The 16,181-nt window shown below is 42.0% G+C and overlaps 1 protein-coding gene across 1 annotated transcript in view; it reads right to left on the reverse strand.

The window, feature by feature from the left end:
- Positions 1-16,181, reverse strand: part of LOC142200097 (fibrocystin-L-like) — a 169,166-nt gene that overhangs the window by 33,770 nt on the left and 119,215 nt on the right. The window contains exons 39-51 of the mRNA XM_075270161.1: positions 15,851-16,000; positions 14,427-14,604; positions 13,693-13,849; positions 12,874-13,030; positions 12,391-12,470; positions 11,910-12,039; positions 9,561-9,690; positions 7,720-7,961; positions 6,440-6,576; positions 4,756-5,797; positions 3,308-3,499; positions 1,126-1,277; positions 853-1,012 (exon numbers count right to left, since the gene is read on the reverse strand). Of these exons, the coding sequence (XP_075126262.1) occupies positions 853-1,012; positions 1,126-1,277; positions 3,308-3,499; positions 4,756-5,797; positions 6,440-6,576; positions 7,720-7,961; positions 9,561-9,690; positions 11,910-12,039; positions 12,391-12,470; positions 12,874-13,030; positions 13,693-13,849; positions 14,427-14,604; positions 15,851-16,000 (2,907 nt within the window). The remainder of the gene's footprint in view (positions 1-852; positions 1,013-1,125; positions 1,278-3,307; positions 3,500-4,755; positions 5,798-6,439; positions 6,577-7,719; positions 7,962-9,560; positions 9,691-11,909; positions 12,040-12,390; positions 12,471-12,873; positions 13,031-13,692; positions 13,850-14,426; positions 14,605-15,850; positions 16,001-16,181) is intronic.

Raw genomic sequence — 16,181 nt, forward strand, 5'->3', positions numbered from 1 at the left:
TCCGTAAACACTACTGAAACGCCAAGTGTAAAAAAAAACGCTCCGAAATACGCGTTTAAATTTTTTACACGTGTAAAAATTACACTCCAAATTACACTCCATTTTACTCCGTGTGAATAGGCCCTTAAGAAAGGCTATTCTTCTCCTATCTTTAGATGTCTTCTCCACGAGGCCGTTCAGTAGATATCCCGTTTTTTTTTTGGTATGCAAATGAGCTCTCTCGCAGCACTGAGGGCAGTCCCCTGCTTTAAAACAGGACTAGGGGGCGTCCCCAGTGCTGCGAGAAAACTCTCCAGTGCCGCCTCATCTTCTTCTTCTGGCCACTTCCACCGCGATGATTCTTCTTCCGGTGTGTTCTGGATCTAAATCTCAGGCATGCGTAGTCGGTTCTGCCGACTACGCATGTCTGAAGCCATTTTCTTGCAGCCGCTTACACGAGCGTACTTTGCATGCCGTACGCTCATGTAAGCAGTGGGCACAGTCAGCCATTTTCGTGTGGCCGAACAGGAAAAAAGAGGCAGAAGCGGTGAACAAGAAGGCGGTGGCGCTGGATAGTTTTCTCGCAGCACGGGGACACCCCCAGTGCTGTGAGAAAACTAATTAGCATATGGACGAAAACTGGGATATCTGAGGAACGGCGGCGCGGAGAAGACATCTAAAGGTAGGGGAACAATAGTCTTTCTTAAGGCTATGCCAACGTGGGTTTAGCTTAAAACAGGATTCTAATGATAGATCCCCTTTAATAAACTAACAGAAAAAAAAATCCTAATAATCAGATCACCCGATCCCTCTGCTCTATAATTAATGATTAGGAAAGTACTTACTGTATGTAATAGTGAGGCATGTACCTACCTAGATAGGTCAGGGTGGTTGTGTTATCGTTGAAGTACCAGTCTCCATTGCTATTATTGCTCCAGCTCACCGGCTGTGTGGACGCATTGCGGGTATCAATTATTTGGAACTTGTCTGGACTCTGGGTAAAGTTGTGGGATATCAGCACATAGTCCTCACTCTATATAGAATACAATCATATGGTAAAGTTACTGGAAGTGGCAGAAATAATGAAATCTGACGGTAACACCAGTTATCTGGTCACACAGTTCGGGGTTGATGTTTTGACTTCACCTTAAATCCATAAAATGTAGCCGAATAGGAAATGTTTGTGATGAAATCAACTCCATAGAAATACCAGTTGAAGGAATCTGCATTAGGTAATAAGGCCATCCATCCATTTGGGTGTGTCAAACGTTTTAGGAGGAAAGGTACATGGCTGGCACCTAAAAATAAAAGTTACCTTTTATTTAGAGAAGGTGAAATAAAGTGGGCTTCATGTTCATTATAGAAAGGCTTCATGTGCTATACAGAGTGTACAAGTTACAGCAAATCAAAATAAGCCGCCAATATAGTATGCCACACTATATTTAATAGATTCCTTACCGAAATAATATTATTAGAGATGAGCGAACAGTGAAATATTCGAGATTCGATATTTGTTTCGAGTAGAGCCTCAATATTCGACTACTCGATCAAATATCGAATCCCATTATAGTCTATGGGAAAAAATGCTCATTTCAGGGGAGTCCACTATTCGACTAAAGGAGAGTCACCAAGTCCACGAGTAGCAGGAGGAGAGTGTTTAGGAGCGCTGTGCAGTTAAAGCACACAGAACCCATTATAGTCTATGGGGTCCGTGCGCTTTAACTGCACAGAGCTTGCAGTTGCGCTGATATAAAGTCAGCTTCCTCGTAACAGCAAGCTGCCAGCTCTGCCGACTAGCAAGGACGAGCCTGCTGCAGAACCAGCGTTGATTTGCCGCAGGCTCGTCTTTGCTAGTCAGGAGAGCTGGCAGCTTGCTGTTACAAGGGATCTTACTTTTTCTCATAGGAATGAATTGACCAGTGTTGATTGGCCAGTGTACAGCATTCTGGTTCTGCCATTCGTCTGTGAGGAGGCGGAGTCTAAAATCGGACCACAATGGAAACTGCTCTGGTCCAATCTTAGACTCCGCCTCCTCACAGACGAGCCTCTGGCAGAACCAGCGTTGATTGGCCGAATGCTGTACACTGGCCAATCAATGCTAGTCAATTCACTCCTATGAGAAAAAGTAAGCTCCCTCGTAACAGCAAGCTGCCAGCTCTCCTGACTAGCAAGGACGAGCCTGCTGCAGAACCAGCGTTGATTTGCCGAATGCTATACACTGTATATAATTCGGCCAATCAACGCTGGTTCTGAATCGAATATTTACTGCGAATAGCTAGTAGTATTCGATCGAGTATGAATATTTCGTATACCGTAGTATTCAATCGAATACTACTCGCTCATCTCTAAATATTATTGTCAATGTCAATGTTTCCCAATAAAAAAAAACTAAAGTAAAATAAAAAAAACTGAATGCCATTTCCAAACCCATATCACAGGTTCTAGCCCCGTCCCCAGTGACACTAAACTATGTGTTACCTACATGAAAATTATCATAATGGAGAGAGGGGAAACTATTTAAAAAATATTTTTGTAGCATTTTGTTATTTATTTTTTTTTAAGGAGAAAATGTGAAATACAGACTGTTTTTACTTTTTTAAAAAAAAATAATTCCTGAATATTAAGTAAAAGAAAAAACTTGTATAAATGAAAATAACATAAAAATAAAGCTCAATGTATCCCTCAAAACAGATGCAAAAAAATGTAATAACCCCAAAGGAAAAAAATGTTACAGCTTTCAAAAGTGTACAAACTAAAAAATTTTGATAATGTGTCCAGTCATGAACCTTGTATAATGGCACAGACATGTGGTGGTTATCCTGTCCTAGGGTTGGCCGATTCATCGACGAATACCTGAAACCAAATATCACCCAGGATAACTGATCTGATTTTGTTCACATTGGTTATTTCAATATTTGGTTATTTCACTCATGTCTGAACCAAAATTGCTATTATTATACTCCGGGGTCACTTCAAAGCTGAGGGGAGTGATCAAACATAACATAGCAGCGTTACTCATCTCTCCTGGGCTCTGGCGTGACTCCTTGCTGTTTTTGGTGCTTCTGCCTGTCGCAGGAACCGCTAAGGCCCAATCACAGGCATGACTTGTGGACTGTTGATCATTTGGCCGAAAACAGCAAGGAGTCACGCCAGAGACCTGGAGAGGTGAGTTACACTGTTATTTTATGTTTGGTCACTTCCCCTGGGTCTCTGCTTATTATACTTAAAAAAGATAAGTCACTAATACCATAGTCTTGGAAAAATCCTTTCAGCGTAGACATTCCCTTTAAGCATTTGAAACAGTAAACACTTAATATCATGAACATACCAAATGAATTTGAGATGATGACATCCTTTGAGAGAAGAGAAGAAGGTGATGGGTTATTGAAGGCCAATCTGTGGAAGCTGACGGAGGCGTTACAGACGGATCCAGGGAAGCCGGCGCTCCAGTCACTGCTTTGGCTGCACTGGGAAGGATCAAGGAGGCCACTTTTAGGTATCACCTTCCCTCCTACTTTTCCTGTATCAACCCAAAATATATTTGTTAGTTGTGAATTGATGGTAAGTCAAAATGTTGTGCACAAGATCACAAAATTGGACTTCACCTATAGTAGTTGAAGATGAGAGGTGCCGAATGCTGATGGTTGTGGAAGGAGGAAAGGATGGAGCAATGAAAGGAGCACTGAACTGAAGGGCAGATTTAAGACATACAAGTAGAAAGCGGATGAAATGACAGAGAACATTAAAAAAGCAATATTGGGCTGTCCATATCTGAATTGAACCCAGAAAACAATGAGCATAAATCAGCCGACCAAATCCGAACACAGAAACAAACCAAAGTTTGAGGAATTACAGATCCCAGAATGTACAGAAAAGACATTAGACTTGACTAAGATAAGACCTGGGGTGGATGCTAGAATGCAGTGGTTATAAGTAGGGACTACCTGGCCTGGATCCACTACATGGCGCTGCCTCAGCTCTGGTGTCCACACCAGAGTTTTAGGCACGTTCATACGGGGCACAGAATGGCGTATTTTGGTCCTGATTCTGACGTGGGAAACGGTGTCAGAATAGGGCCATAATGCACCTGCCACAACTGTCGCGGCTTCCCGCTCTGAAGTAGGCCCAAAATGAATGGGCGGAGATCCTCACACTCATATATAGAGTCAAAAGAAGGAGAAATGGATCTCAGGACAAGGCAGAAGGTAAACAGACCCTAAGACTATATTCACATGACCAAGTCACATCTGAGAAGTGTGGTCCATGGACTGAACAAGTCTGTGTGATGGAGCTCAGTGCATCATATTGAGTTCCTTTCGCACAGCCGAGTTCAGTGCAGGAAATATGGTCCCTATTTCCTGGAGAGGACTCGGTTGTGTGAATACGGTCTAAGGGAATACTAAAGAAAAGTATGGGAGACTGTCTCTCTGGAACAAGGTAGGATACCAGCCTAAGTTATACACCTGGAAGTTTCAAAATAATAGAGGTACAATACACTAATTGAAGATTCCTCCGGGTTCTGAATTGTCCACCATCTGTATGGGGGTTGCCAGACCCTCCCAGGCATGCCATCCTTTCACTCCATACTACTCCACAGAAATTAAATTGGGGCAATGGCTGCCAAGCGAGAGTTGTTCATCTATGGACTGAAGTTATACCAAATATTTGACCACAAAATTAGGCTCCTCCTGCTCTATAACACACTGTCTGCAAATAAGACTATATTTATATGGTGACTGTACATTTTTTGGATGGATGCCTTATTCATGTCTTTACCTGTTAGGGTCCCATCTGTATCAATTAGAACAACTTCATGTTCCCATCTAAATCCCGCCTTGTTGGATGTATTAAAGAACTGTATTCCATTAAATCTTGCACTCCAGCCTCCACATCGGTCAGTACATAACCCAGTAATGCTTGTAACACCGATTGCTGCGCAGTTTGGGCGGTCAAAGTTCATGAACTTTACAGATGAGACAGTGAGTCCTTCATCAAATGGCAGGGTGATGCCTCTAGCGGTGCAGAAAGCTGGACCAAGTCCTAGCTCATCCAGATGTCCTACAATGATAGCATTCCTGAGGACAGCCCCGTAGGTTTCTCCCCATCCATCCACGTAAGTTGGAATGACTCTTTTAGTCTCTATGCCAGAATCTTCATTATTGACCATGGTGAAGTTGTGGAACTGGAGAGCGCCACCATTGACCCATTCTGCTCCTTTCTGACAATTCCAGGTGGTCAAAGATCTGAAAATAGCTGGGGATGGTATGGATGAACCACAAGAGTAACTGGGATTTTGCACAACCATTGGGAAGTAATTTTGAAAAATCCAAAGGCCAAACCATCCCTGAGAGTGAACAGTGTTATTGTAGAACTCTCCAAGTGGAACAAACCTCTGGCAAATATTAGGATCATAAGAAGCTCCATCTGGGTTATCGTGCATCCTATACCAAAAGCCAAAGTGTGTGCCACCAGCAGCGGCATTGTGCCTTATTGTATTATTTGGATTGGTAACCCAGAACCCTGCTGGGGTAACGTCATCATTGAGCAAGCTGGTACTTTGCTGAACAAATACGGCCAAGTTATACTGAAGTATATTTCCATGCTCAATGCCATCTTCAATGAAGAACGCTCCACCCATGATATCATAGATGACGTTATGTTCTACAAGTAGGTTGTGAGTGTTGTGGATGGTCACTGCTCTGTTGTAGGTCTGATGAATACTACAACCTCGTACATAGGATGTGTACATGACATCACCCATTAAATGCCAATGTATTGGGTACCGGCCTAACCGGAAAGCTTGTCCTGCATGGAAAACCTACAAAAGAAATATGTGTAATAATTTGTGTTTATTCATATAAACCTTGCCCATTCATGGGTTTGGTCAAAAACACCTATAGGGTAAAGTCTTGCACGGGATCTTGACATTCAAGAGGAAAGAGAACAGAAGCAACTAGAGCTGGGCCCCCACACTCAGAAGACCCATAGCGGCTACATAATCTACCACCAGGGTACATATATACTTGGGCACCATTACAGCTCTCACAAATGCTGGTACTCAGCTGATTCAGACTCTAGACACATCTGTCTACAGTAGTTATGCAGGAACATTGAGAATGTATCAATGCAAAGCTAGACAGATATTTTGAGGCAACTCCTAATAATTATCTGACTTCTATGTTGAGATAGAATTGCTTATAGGCCAAAATCTTCTGTTTTACTATTCATGATCAGCGGGAATGTGTTGTATTGGACACCTTGTGCAGTAAAAAAAAAAAAAAATCACCATCTACATTAATATCTACAGATCTACAATATACATGTTATAACCAACAATAAAGTGATGTGGAGCAGGATGAAGATATTGATGTGGATGTGATTAGAAGATAATGGATCTCCTGGAAGTATAGAAATATGCCTATTATAGTAGGGCTCACTATTTTTAGCTTTACACACGTACCTCCACATATTCTATTCTTCCAATGGACAGAAGCTGATCGGGTTGTGGCGCATGGAACATAATACATCCTCCAAACTGGTCGCTTCCTATTGTCTCCCCAAATCTTCCCTGGAAGCATGTCTGTGTGGCAAATTCACCTAAAGTAACATCAAGATGAAAAAGAGCAATAATATATAAAAAAAAACTTCAGAGAAGTCGATGCCAGGGATGTAACTTGATGAGGTGCAGAGGGTGCAGTTGCATCAGGGCCCAGGAGCCTTAGGGGGCCCATAAGTACTGAAATTACACCTTCCATCTGACCCATAAGCCAAGGAGACCCACACATTACCCTAACCACACTAAGGTTCATTAAACTCCTTAGCATCCGTAACTATCAAGAATTCACTGTAGGGATGAGGTAGGGGGCCCTGGACAAAAGATTACACCGGGGCCCATAAGACTTTAGTTACACCAATGGCTGACGCACAAAGCATCAGGAAAGCTTGATCGCTCATGCAGTTATTTGTCCCTCAGTTTCTTTATGGTGGCAGTACATCCACTGTTTTAAAGAGAAGATAAGCTTCGGACCAGTGAAAATTTTCAGATTCACATAAACGAAACCTTCGGCCAATATACATACATTTGCTCATTTGTTGGATAATCGTTGTCCAGTTTACACAGGGCAATGATCAGGAGTGAGCGTTTGTACGAAAACTCATTTGCCTGACCACTGGCCCATGTAAAAGGGTCTTAAGTGGATATCACTCAGCCTACGGTAAAGCATAAACCACAGTACTTACATACAGTCCTCATATGTTTCAAAGAAGTGATTGTTCAAAGGTTTAAGTTTTCTGGTATACAGAGCATGACAAAGCTTGCAATTTGTGGATTTTTGGTGGAAGCCATTGTGAAAAACAATAAATTAAATTTTTTAATTTTCTACCATGCTCAACAGTTTTCGATTGGCTGGGGATTAAGGTGGGCTTAACAGATTTACCATAACATCTCATACGAGCAGAGACATGGATTACAATTGCACATGACAGAAATCTTAATATATCAGCCCCCTTGCATTTATCAAATTTTTGAAATATTTAACTTTTTTTCCATTAATTAAACTCTTTGGGCTTAAACTCAAAGACTCAACTTTTTCAAGTCTATCTCATGGGATAGAAGGAGGTGACCATTAAATGGTCTTCAGGAATATACACCGTCAAGTCACCAAGTAGACCACAGAAAATGCGTGGCCGTGTGGGCAGCACTTGTATTTTGTAATACTGTAGAACAAGCCATGACATTACCGGTATCAAATCCCTCCGGGCAGGCGGGTATGGTGTCGCTCCATTCCATATTGGTTGACCCTCTGACAACAATGTTTCTTGTAAGGAGACCAACTTCTGCTCTGGCTTCAAAAACAGTGCCATCAGGTAGGGTGACCGAAATCCCCAAATGCTTGTACAGTAATGGCTCTGTTAGGGTCACGTTTGTACCATCTGCCGATACAGACAGAATAGTTCTCTTCTCATTCTGACTTTGGCTGTGTCTGTCAGAGGATAATAAATTAAGTTTAAATTATGTACAGAGATTTATTAGCAGAAAATAACTTATTTTTTACATCAACTGTTAAGGTTTACTATAATTTAGAGATCACTTTTCAGCATGTGCTGTGTACACCGTCAAGCCGGGTCAGGGTCATCTCACTATCATCTGACAGCAGGGTTACAATAAAAGACAATACCTATATTGTAAAGCTGGAGGGGGTAACACAAGATCACTCCATTGTATTGGTATTGAGGAATAGCACAGCTCCTACTCCCTCCTCCCCCTTCTACACAAGGGCCTTATCTAAAACTCGAGAACTCTAAGGGTATGTAAAACTTTTCTGCCGTGTGACTTTTCTGTGTGGCTAGCCGCAACAATAAGCTGATGCAGTGCATCAGTATCCTAATGTGGTATCCCGCTCCTGATTAAGCCCGAATGAATGAGCCTAAGCAGGAGGGCGTCTCGAGCTACGGACGCCGCAGCTGACTCAGCCACGGAATCAGTGGGAAGATAAGGCATGTCGCCTTTTTTACCCACTAGCTGAAAAAATAGTGTCCACCATTACCAAGCTTGAATTGGTTAAGGAGACCAATTTCTCATGAAACTAGTCAATACAATATCCAACATAGAGGCTAGACATCTTGAAGGAGGGAACATATGTTTGTAAAGATGATCATATTGTGACACACATAAATCTTTATTTTTCAATGGCACCATTTTGGGGTACTTAAAGGGATTCTACCACTAAACCAAGATTTTTTCTAATTACCACGTCGGAATAGCCTTAAGAAAGGTTATTTGTCTCTTACCTTTAGACATGATCTCCGCGGTGCCGTTCCTTAGAAATACCAGTTTTAACTGGTATGCAAATAAGTTATCCGCAGCAATGAGGGCGGGCCCCAGCGCTCAAACGGCCATCCCCACTGCTGTCTGAGAGCTCACTCCAGCGACGCCTCCATCTTCAGCTGCAACCCCGCCTCTTCTGTCTTCCATCTCAATCCAACCTCCGACGCCTGCGCAGTACGCTCCTGTATTGAACTACAAGAGCAAGAGCAGCATCCCAAAAATGGCTGCCAGCCTGCTCTTGTAGTTCAATACAGGAGTGTACTGCACAGGGGTCGGAGGTTGGACCGAGACGGAAGACAGAAGAGGTGGGGTTACAGCTGAAGATGGAGGCGTCACTGGAGTGACCTCTCGGGCAGCAGTGGGGACACCCACCGTTTGAGCGTTGGGGCCCGCCCTCATTGCTGCGGAGAACTCATTTGCATACTGGTTAAAACCGGTATTTCTAAGGAATGGCACCGCGGAGATCACGTCTAAAGGTAAGAGATGAATAGCCTTTCTTAAGGCTATTCCGATGTGGCGATCCACACTAGTTAGAAGCTGGTGTTGTTTTCCTGTAGAACATGGTATGAGTTATTACATTTTATATACAGTATGTTCTACTGGGGCAACCCTGCTCACTGCACACATTCACCGTGAAACTCAGAATGGTTGGCATCCATTTGGCACAAGAAAAGGACTTGAACCAAATGTGTGCCACAATATCTGCCCATCTAAAGGGTGTGATAAATTCCCCCATTGTTTCAGAGATATGTACCTGTCACCTGTTGATGCAATTACGATTTCATCTCCGGGTTTCCAAGTCACACTTTTCTGTAGAATTAGAGTTGAGCTTCCAGACTGCGCTGTCTGAGCAAGTCTGGTCCATGTCACAGGAACAGGGATGCCTAGAAGTTAGAAAAACATATGCATTTTTCCCAATTTTTTGCAATATTGCAAATCACTTTATAATTTACATATTAAATAATCTACATAAAAAGTGAAATAATTTATAAAACATTGCATTACTTATGCTCTGGGGTTGAGTTGCAGTCTGAATTATACTCCAGAGCTGCATTCACTATTCTGCCGCTAGAGAAACCCTAATAGCTTAGTCCAGATCCCATAATCCACAGAAAGCTGTAAACTTTCTATGGTGAAGACCAAATCTATCAGAATGCAAATCACATGAGCAATATCTGTACAGACAGATAGCTTGTAGGGAATGCAGGGAGATTTATACTATAAAATCTGTGGAGCTATGAATGCAGCTCTTTACAAATATATAAAGCTATAGTTGTGGACAGAAGTGTTCCTTGAAGCTTCGGGGATCCAATTCAAAATCAGTAATGGTGCCCCTACCTTGTTTTCACAAAAATAAGACAGCGTCTTATATTAAATTTTGGTCCTAAAGATATGCTATGTCTTATTTTCAGGGGATGTCTTATTTTATTTTTGTGTGCTGCTGCCACCACTGCGCTACGTTGAGATGTTTTTGCTGTGTAAAGACTGTATAAAGGAAAACATTGCAGCTGGCTGAACGCTGTGTGTGGTGCTCCGTGTGCACAGGAAAGCCGGCCGCTGCCGCTGCAGTGATATTATACGTTGTATCCATTGTTCCTGCTGCTGTAGGATGAGCTTGGAGAGTGGGCCCCCTCGCTGCATACAATGCTTAGTGTATGCACAGCGGCATCCCCCAGCTCATCCTACAGCAGCGGGAACAGTGGATACAACATATCACAGCGGCGTCAGCAGCCGGCATATCTGTGCACAAGGAACATCGTGCACAGTGTTTAGCTGCAATGTTTTCTTCATACAATCTTTACGCAGAAAGGTTATTATTATTGGGGGATGTCTTACTTTCAGGGGGTGCCTTATATTAGGCAATTCAACAAAACCTCTGCTATGTCTTACTTTCGGGGGATGATTTATTTTGGGGGAAACAGGGTACCTACCCCATGCCATTTGGAATAGTGGTATCTTTTATGTGGCAGAGGGACCTTTGCGGCCCCGACACAATCCAGGGCCCGGTAGTGACTGCCACCACTGCACCCCCTATTGCTACACTCTTGACTGTGGAATAGTGTAAGGTAAGTAATGTAATCTATATATGAGGTAACTTCACTTTTTTGTTAATAGCCAATAACAGCTGATCCATGTTGGTCAAGAGTCTGACCTATTCCAAGGATAAGTCATTAAGTTTGAGGTCTTGGATAATAACCCTTTTAAGGTGGCCATATACCTTTGATAAAGCAAGTCTGCCCTTAAAGGGGTGTTCCCATGTACATAATCAGATCTATATTTGTAGACAAGTAAAAGTTAAACAATTTTGTAAATATACGTAATTAAAAATTCTGCAGCGTTTTAAAAATTTCCTCTAACCATCTTAGTGGTGACAGTCTTTTATCTTGATCCGTTGCAATGGATACGACCACAAATGCAGAAACTTTCTATGGTCTGGAACTGGTCAAAAACTCAGCCATTATTTTCTTATTGTAGCTGGGTTATCAGACAGGGACACTACATGTATCAGAAGATATCCCGGCCACAATAAGGAAATCATGGCTGATTTTCTGACCTGCATTCATGGTTCTGCATTCATGGTTGTAGCCAATGGCAACCAATCAAGACAACAAGACTGTGATCACAATATATTTAGAGAAAATCTTTAAAACTCTGCAAAATATATTTAATTACTTATATTTGCAAAAATGTTTTACTTATAATTATCTACAAATTTAAAAATAAGTATGTACATAGGAATACCCCTTTAAGTCATTCTTCCCGACTCCCCTAAAGACATGCACATTTAGCTCATCCAGGGGTGCATGTATTTTGAAGAGAGGAATAAACTGCTGACAGACTCCTCTGATGTAAAAGGGTGTTATAATTCAACATGCCCTTCTTTTTCTCTGACATCATCTGTAAATATTCAGGAGGAAACATGCTCATAATATTGTTGTCCAGTCCAACCAAAATCAGGTTCAACCAACTTTTCTCTAATGTGTATGGGGGGAATTCTCTGTATTGAGGCTTAGGTTGTCCTACATTGGATTATTTATCCAGTATCAGGTATAAGGTTGTTATCCCCCAGAATATGAATGCACGTTATTCTACATATATTCACCATGGAGATCCAGGGTTCCTTGCCTCACAGCTAACGTCTTCGCCCCATATAATGGTAACTCTGGGGAACGTAAATGTCCATGTAAGGTGATTATTGCTTTGTGCTGGAATGGGGCTTGCTCGGTTCCAATCTAAACAGAGATGGAAAAATAATTACATGTGAAACATCTGAAGTCTTTAATTCAAGGGTATGTTCAAACGACTGATTTTGAGGTGGATTCCGACTCAAAATCAGATCGTGAAATCCGCCCCCCATTCATTTCACTGGGTGGCAAATGCAGATTTTTTTTCAGCTAGTGGAAACAATGTGTTGTGCTTGACCTTCAGGAGGATTCTGCCTGATCACCACCATTAAAATGACTAGGAGATGGAAAAATACCACATGGCCAGTGCAGAATTTGCAGATACCCCAATAATTCCATTTAACATCATGTTATCGGCCAATAATTTCCATAGAACAATAAGTATCAGGGTGTGAGTACCTGAAGAGCGCCTCCATCTGTAATGAGGATGTTCTCCGTCTGCAGCTCTATATCTGCCTCATCAAATACCAGAGTTCCCCCTGTTGTAAAGAAGAAAGCATTGTGTATAATACTCAGCTATAGCATATTATTTACTGACTCTTTATGGGAGGAATGGGAAAGAAAAACAATTCAACAATTCCAATTTTTTATTTAGTTGTTGTTTTCCCCACAGCGCTTTTCACAAAAACTCCACAAAGCTTTCCTCTGCGGACTTTCCGTTTCCCTTACACTATCCGAACCAGAGCTCGTCAATTTGTAAGTCCTAGAAAACCTCTTCAAGGAATAAGCACTGTCCCATTTACAAAATCATTGAATTCATAAATAAATAAGGATAGGAGGGACACAAATGACAATGGGTAGAGGGAAACTAAAATCTACTTTAACATGTAAATATTTGATAACTATCATTGATATGCAGTATATGGTATATAGTCCCATTACCTTGTATCAGCAGCATCTTCAGTACCGGAGTACTGACATCCAGTAATATTGTTTGCCCCTGTGTAATGACCGCCATTGACCCCTCATCTGGTGGAGATTCCCCTCCCCAGGTATACTTAGAAGACCAGACATCAATGTAGAAAAAGTCTGCGTTGTCCTAAAAAGAATAGGAAAAAAACACAATTGAAAAAAGTAAAAATAACAGAAAAGCAATATGAGAAATAATACAAGCACATGTCCACCAAACATGGAGACTAACTGGGTAACTCTGTTATCAGCAGTGGTGTAATGATCAGGGTCGCAGCGGATGCGACTGGATATTTTACCGTATACTCAGCTGTGCTACATCTGAGATGTAGCAGAGCCGAGTATACGGCACAGCAGGGAGGAAAAAGAAGAGAGTAGTACGCTTCCATAGGAATGAATGGAGTCAGCCGGCACACAGACTTTGCCGGCGTCTGGCCGCTTAACCCCCTGCGTGCCGGCCGCTTCCATTCATTCCTGTGGGTGTGTGCAATTTGAAACGGTAGTTTCGAATAGTACTCGCTCATCTGATACTATAGCTTTTCCCACAATGATTGGCCAGTAGCCAAGCATTGTGGGTAATAACCTCCAACCTCGATCCCACCGAAGAAGATCAGGATCGGAATTCCAATCGCGATTGTGAAATTTACTCAATCGCTGATCGGAATCCGAACATCCCGATCACTCAACCCTACTTGAGATTCTTCTGCGTGCTCAAAGCTCCGGCAGATATTTTAGTAAAGTAGAACTGAGATTTCTACATTATATTTCTACTTTTGCTATCGTGTTTCTTACCATCTTAGCGTTGCCTTGGCTGTCAATGTAGACTGTGACTTTGGCTCTTTGTGAAGGAGAATGAGCGCTGGTTATACAGACAATTTGTGTGGTATTTGCTGACTGGACGGCACATACAGACTGTGCTATGGTGACAATGATGGCGGAGATGTTAGCGCTACAGGGGAGGAAAAAAAAAGGTGGAAATAAACTTATTGAACTCATTGCTGTCATTGGAACAGTGTGACTCCAAGTCAAGAGCTTGGAGTACCTTACCCTATATGCAGACGACAGCAAAAATCCTCTGTGCATGTGAATGGGGGTTATTGTAACAGATGGTCGTTTGTAATTAATTGCTCCATACACTCAAATGTATGAGGGATCCATAAAAATTGGCAAAACAGCCGTGAAATATTGATGTTTTTCATGGCTGTTTTGCCAATTGGTCGTGTGAATGTAGGCTTATGTCAGATTGGGGGTCCAAGGTAGCAGCTTATCACAGGATCAGTCTCACTGCTGGCTCAATGTAATCACATTATAGAGATTATAGAAAAGTTATTACAGATCTATGAAGTCATTTTCCCTATTGCTGAATGTGCATGTGTTCTAAATGGGAAGATTAAGTAAGTGAAGTTATCTCCCAGGACCAAAAGGATCTGACATGATTGGAGTTTGGAGTTCCGCATGTAGGTTCAGCCAACATCAGTCTAATATACCTGTATATGGCCAGGATAATCTGAACATATAGTATATACCTGAACTGTGATCCGGTGATGGTGAGTCTGGTTCCTCCAGCTGTTCCTCCTCTCTTAGGGGTGACATCAGATATAACAGGAGTGAATGCGGACATGTATGTGAAGGAGTTATTGATCTGTACGGAGTTATTTCCATTCATCACCATGACATTACAGCTCTGGGAGGAGGTATTAGTATCTGATGGAAGATGGGAAGTGAATGGTTAGGATATCTGGTATATACCATGGAGCTGATTTTATCATGGCTTGTGTGCCAGAAAATTGATTTAGAGATGGATTTCTAAGTTAAAGGTAGAAATAAATTTTGACAGAACCACTAAGGGTTAGAGATGAGCGAACGGTGTTCGATCGAATTGAATATCATGCCGTTCGAGGTGTTCGATTACAATTGAATAGCACAAGGCAAACGCACTAAAAATTCGTATCCCCTCCCACTTTCCCTGGCACTTTTTTTGCACCAATAACTGTGCAGGGGAGGTGGGACAGGAACTACAACAACGGAGGCATTGAAAAAAAAATCGGAAAAAGTAATTGGCTGACAGCTTTCCGTCTTCTGCATGCAGTGTTGCGGTTGTATAGGAGCGTATTTGTGACCATCATTCCAATACAAGTAAGTTCTGACACACAATACACTCCCTTTATTAACCTTGATGACTACATTTGATACATTTCTGTATATTTTAATTCTGTAACATATTGCTATATGTTATAGTAAATGATTGTATATTAAAGAGGACCTTTCACCACATCCACCAATTCAAGTTCTTAGCATCTGTTATTAGGAGCTGTTCCACTGATTTCAACACAGTGTGAATATTTTTTCTAGCCCTTACTATTCCTGAGCAAAAACTGCAGTTAGTTTTGGTGCCGGATGTGCTATTTAAGCTCTTTAATGTCAGAACAGTAGTGTCATGTAGGGATATGATTCAGAGCTCCAGTCAAAGGCAGCCAGTGTCAGAGCTCAGAATCACACCCCTTTTCTGCTCCTGCCTGACACCACCCCCTGACAATATAGAGCCTAAGGGCTCATTCACATCTGCACCCGGCACTCCGTTCTGCCGCGAGCGCCGGTGAGTGTTTTATGCTCTCCGCGGTGAAACAGTTTTTTTTTTTAAACCGGACATGCAGTAATTTGTGTCCGGTTTAAGAAAAATGGTTTTGCATTTTTGCATGCAGAAAACAGAGACCCGAGAACGGAGTCCAGACGCTGGTGTGAACCCAGCGTAAGTAGCATATCAGGCACCAAAACTAACAGCATTGATCGCTAAGAAAAGCTAGAGGCTAGAGAAACCATTCAAACTGTGCAGGAATCATTGAGGGGCACCTATGAAATGATGTAACAAGCTGGACTTGTCAGAGGTGGAGAAAGGTCCTCGTTAAGAATTCCATTATAAGTATATACAGCTTTTGTTATAGTAACTCACTGTTCATCATGGGTGTTGCACAATACAGGTAACTTTCGCTAGATCTCGCTTGATCCACTTTGCATTCTGCATCACACACAAACACCCTGGATTGTTGATTATCAAATCCAGATCCAGCAATTATGAGAACTGATCCACCTCCAAAACTGCCTGTAAAGGATCAAACAGAAATGGTGGTTACTGGATAAGCACTTTCAGCTAACACTGTGTCAGGAGAGCTCAGTGACAACCAAGACGGACGCCATTACAGGTCCACGTCTGATCCACAGTCCAACTTCAATAATAAAGAGATGATATCATTAGAATCCCTTTTTGAAGTAATACCACATCA

Source organism: Leptodactylus fuscus, chromosome 4 (genome assembly GCF_031893055.1).
Source record: "Leptodactylus fuscus isolate aLepFus1 chromosome 4, aLepFus1.hap2, whole genome shotgun sequence".
Classification (NCBI taxonomy): Eukaryota; Metazoa; Chordata; class Amphibia; order Anura; family Leptodactylidae; genus Leptodactylus; species Leptodactylus fuscus.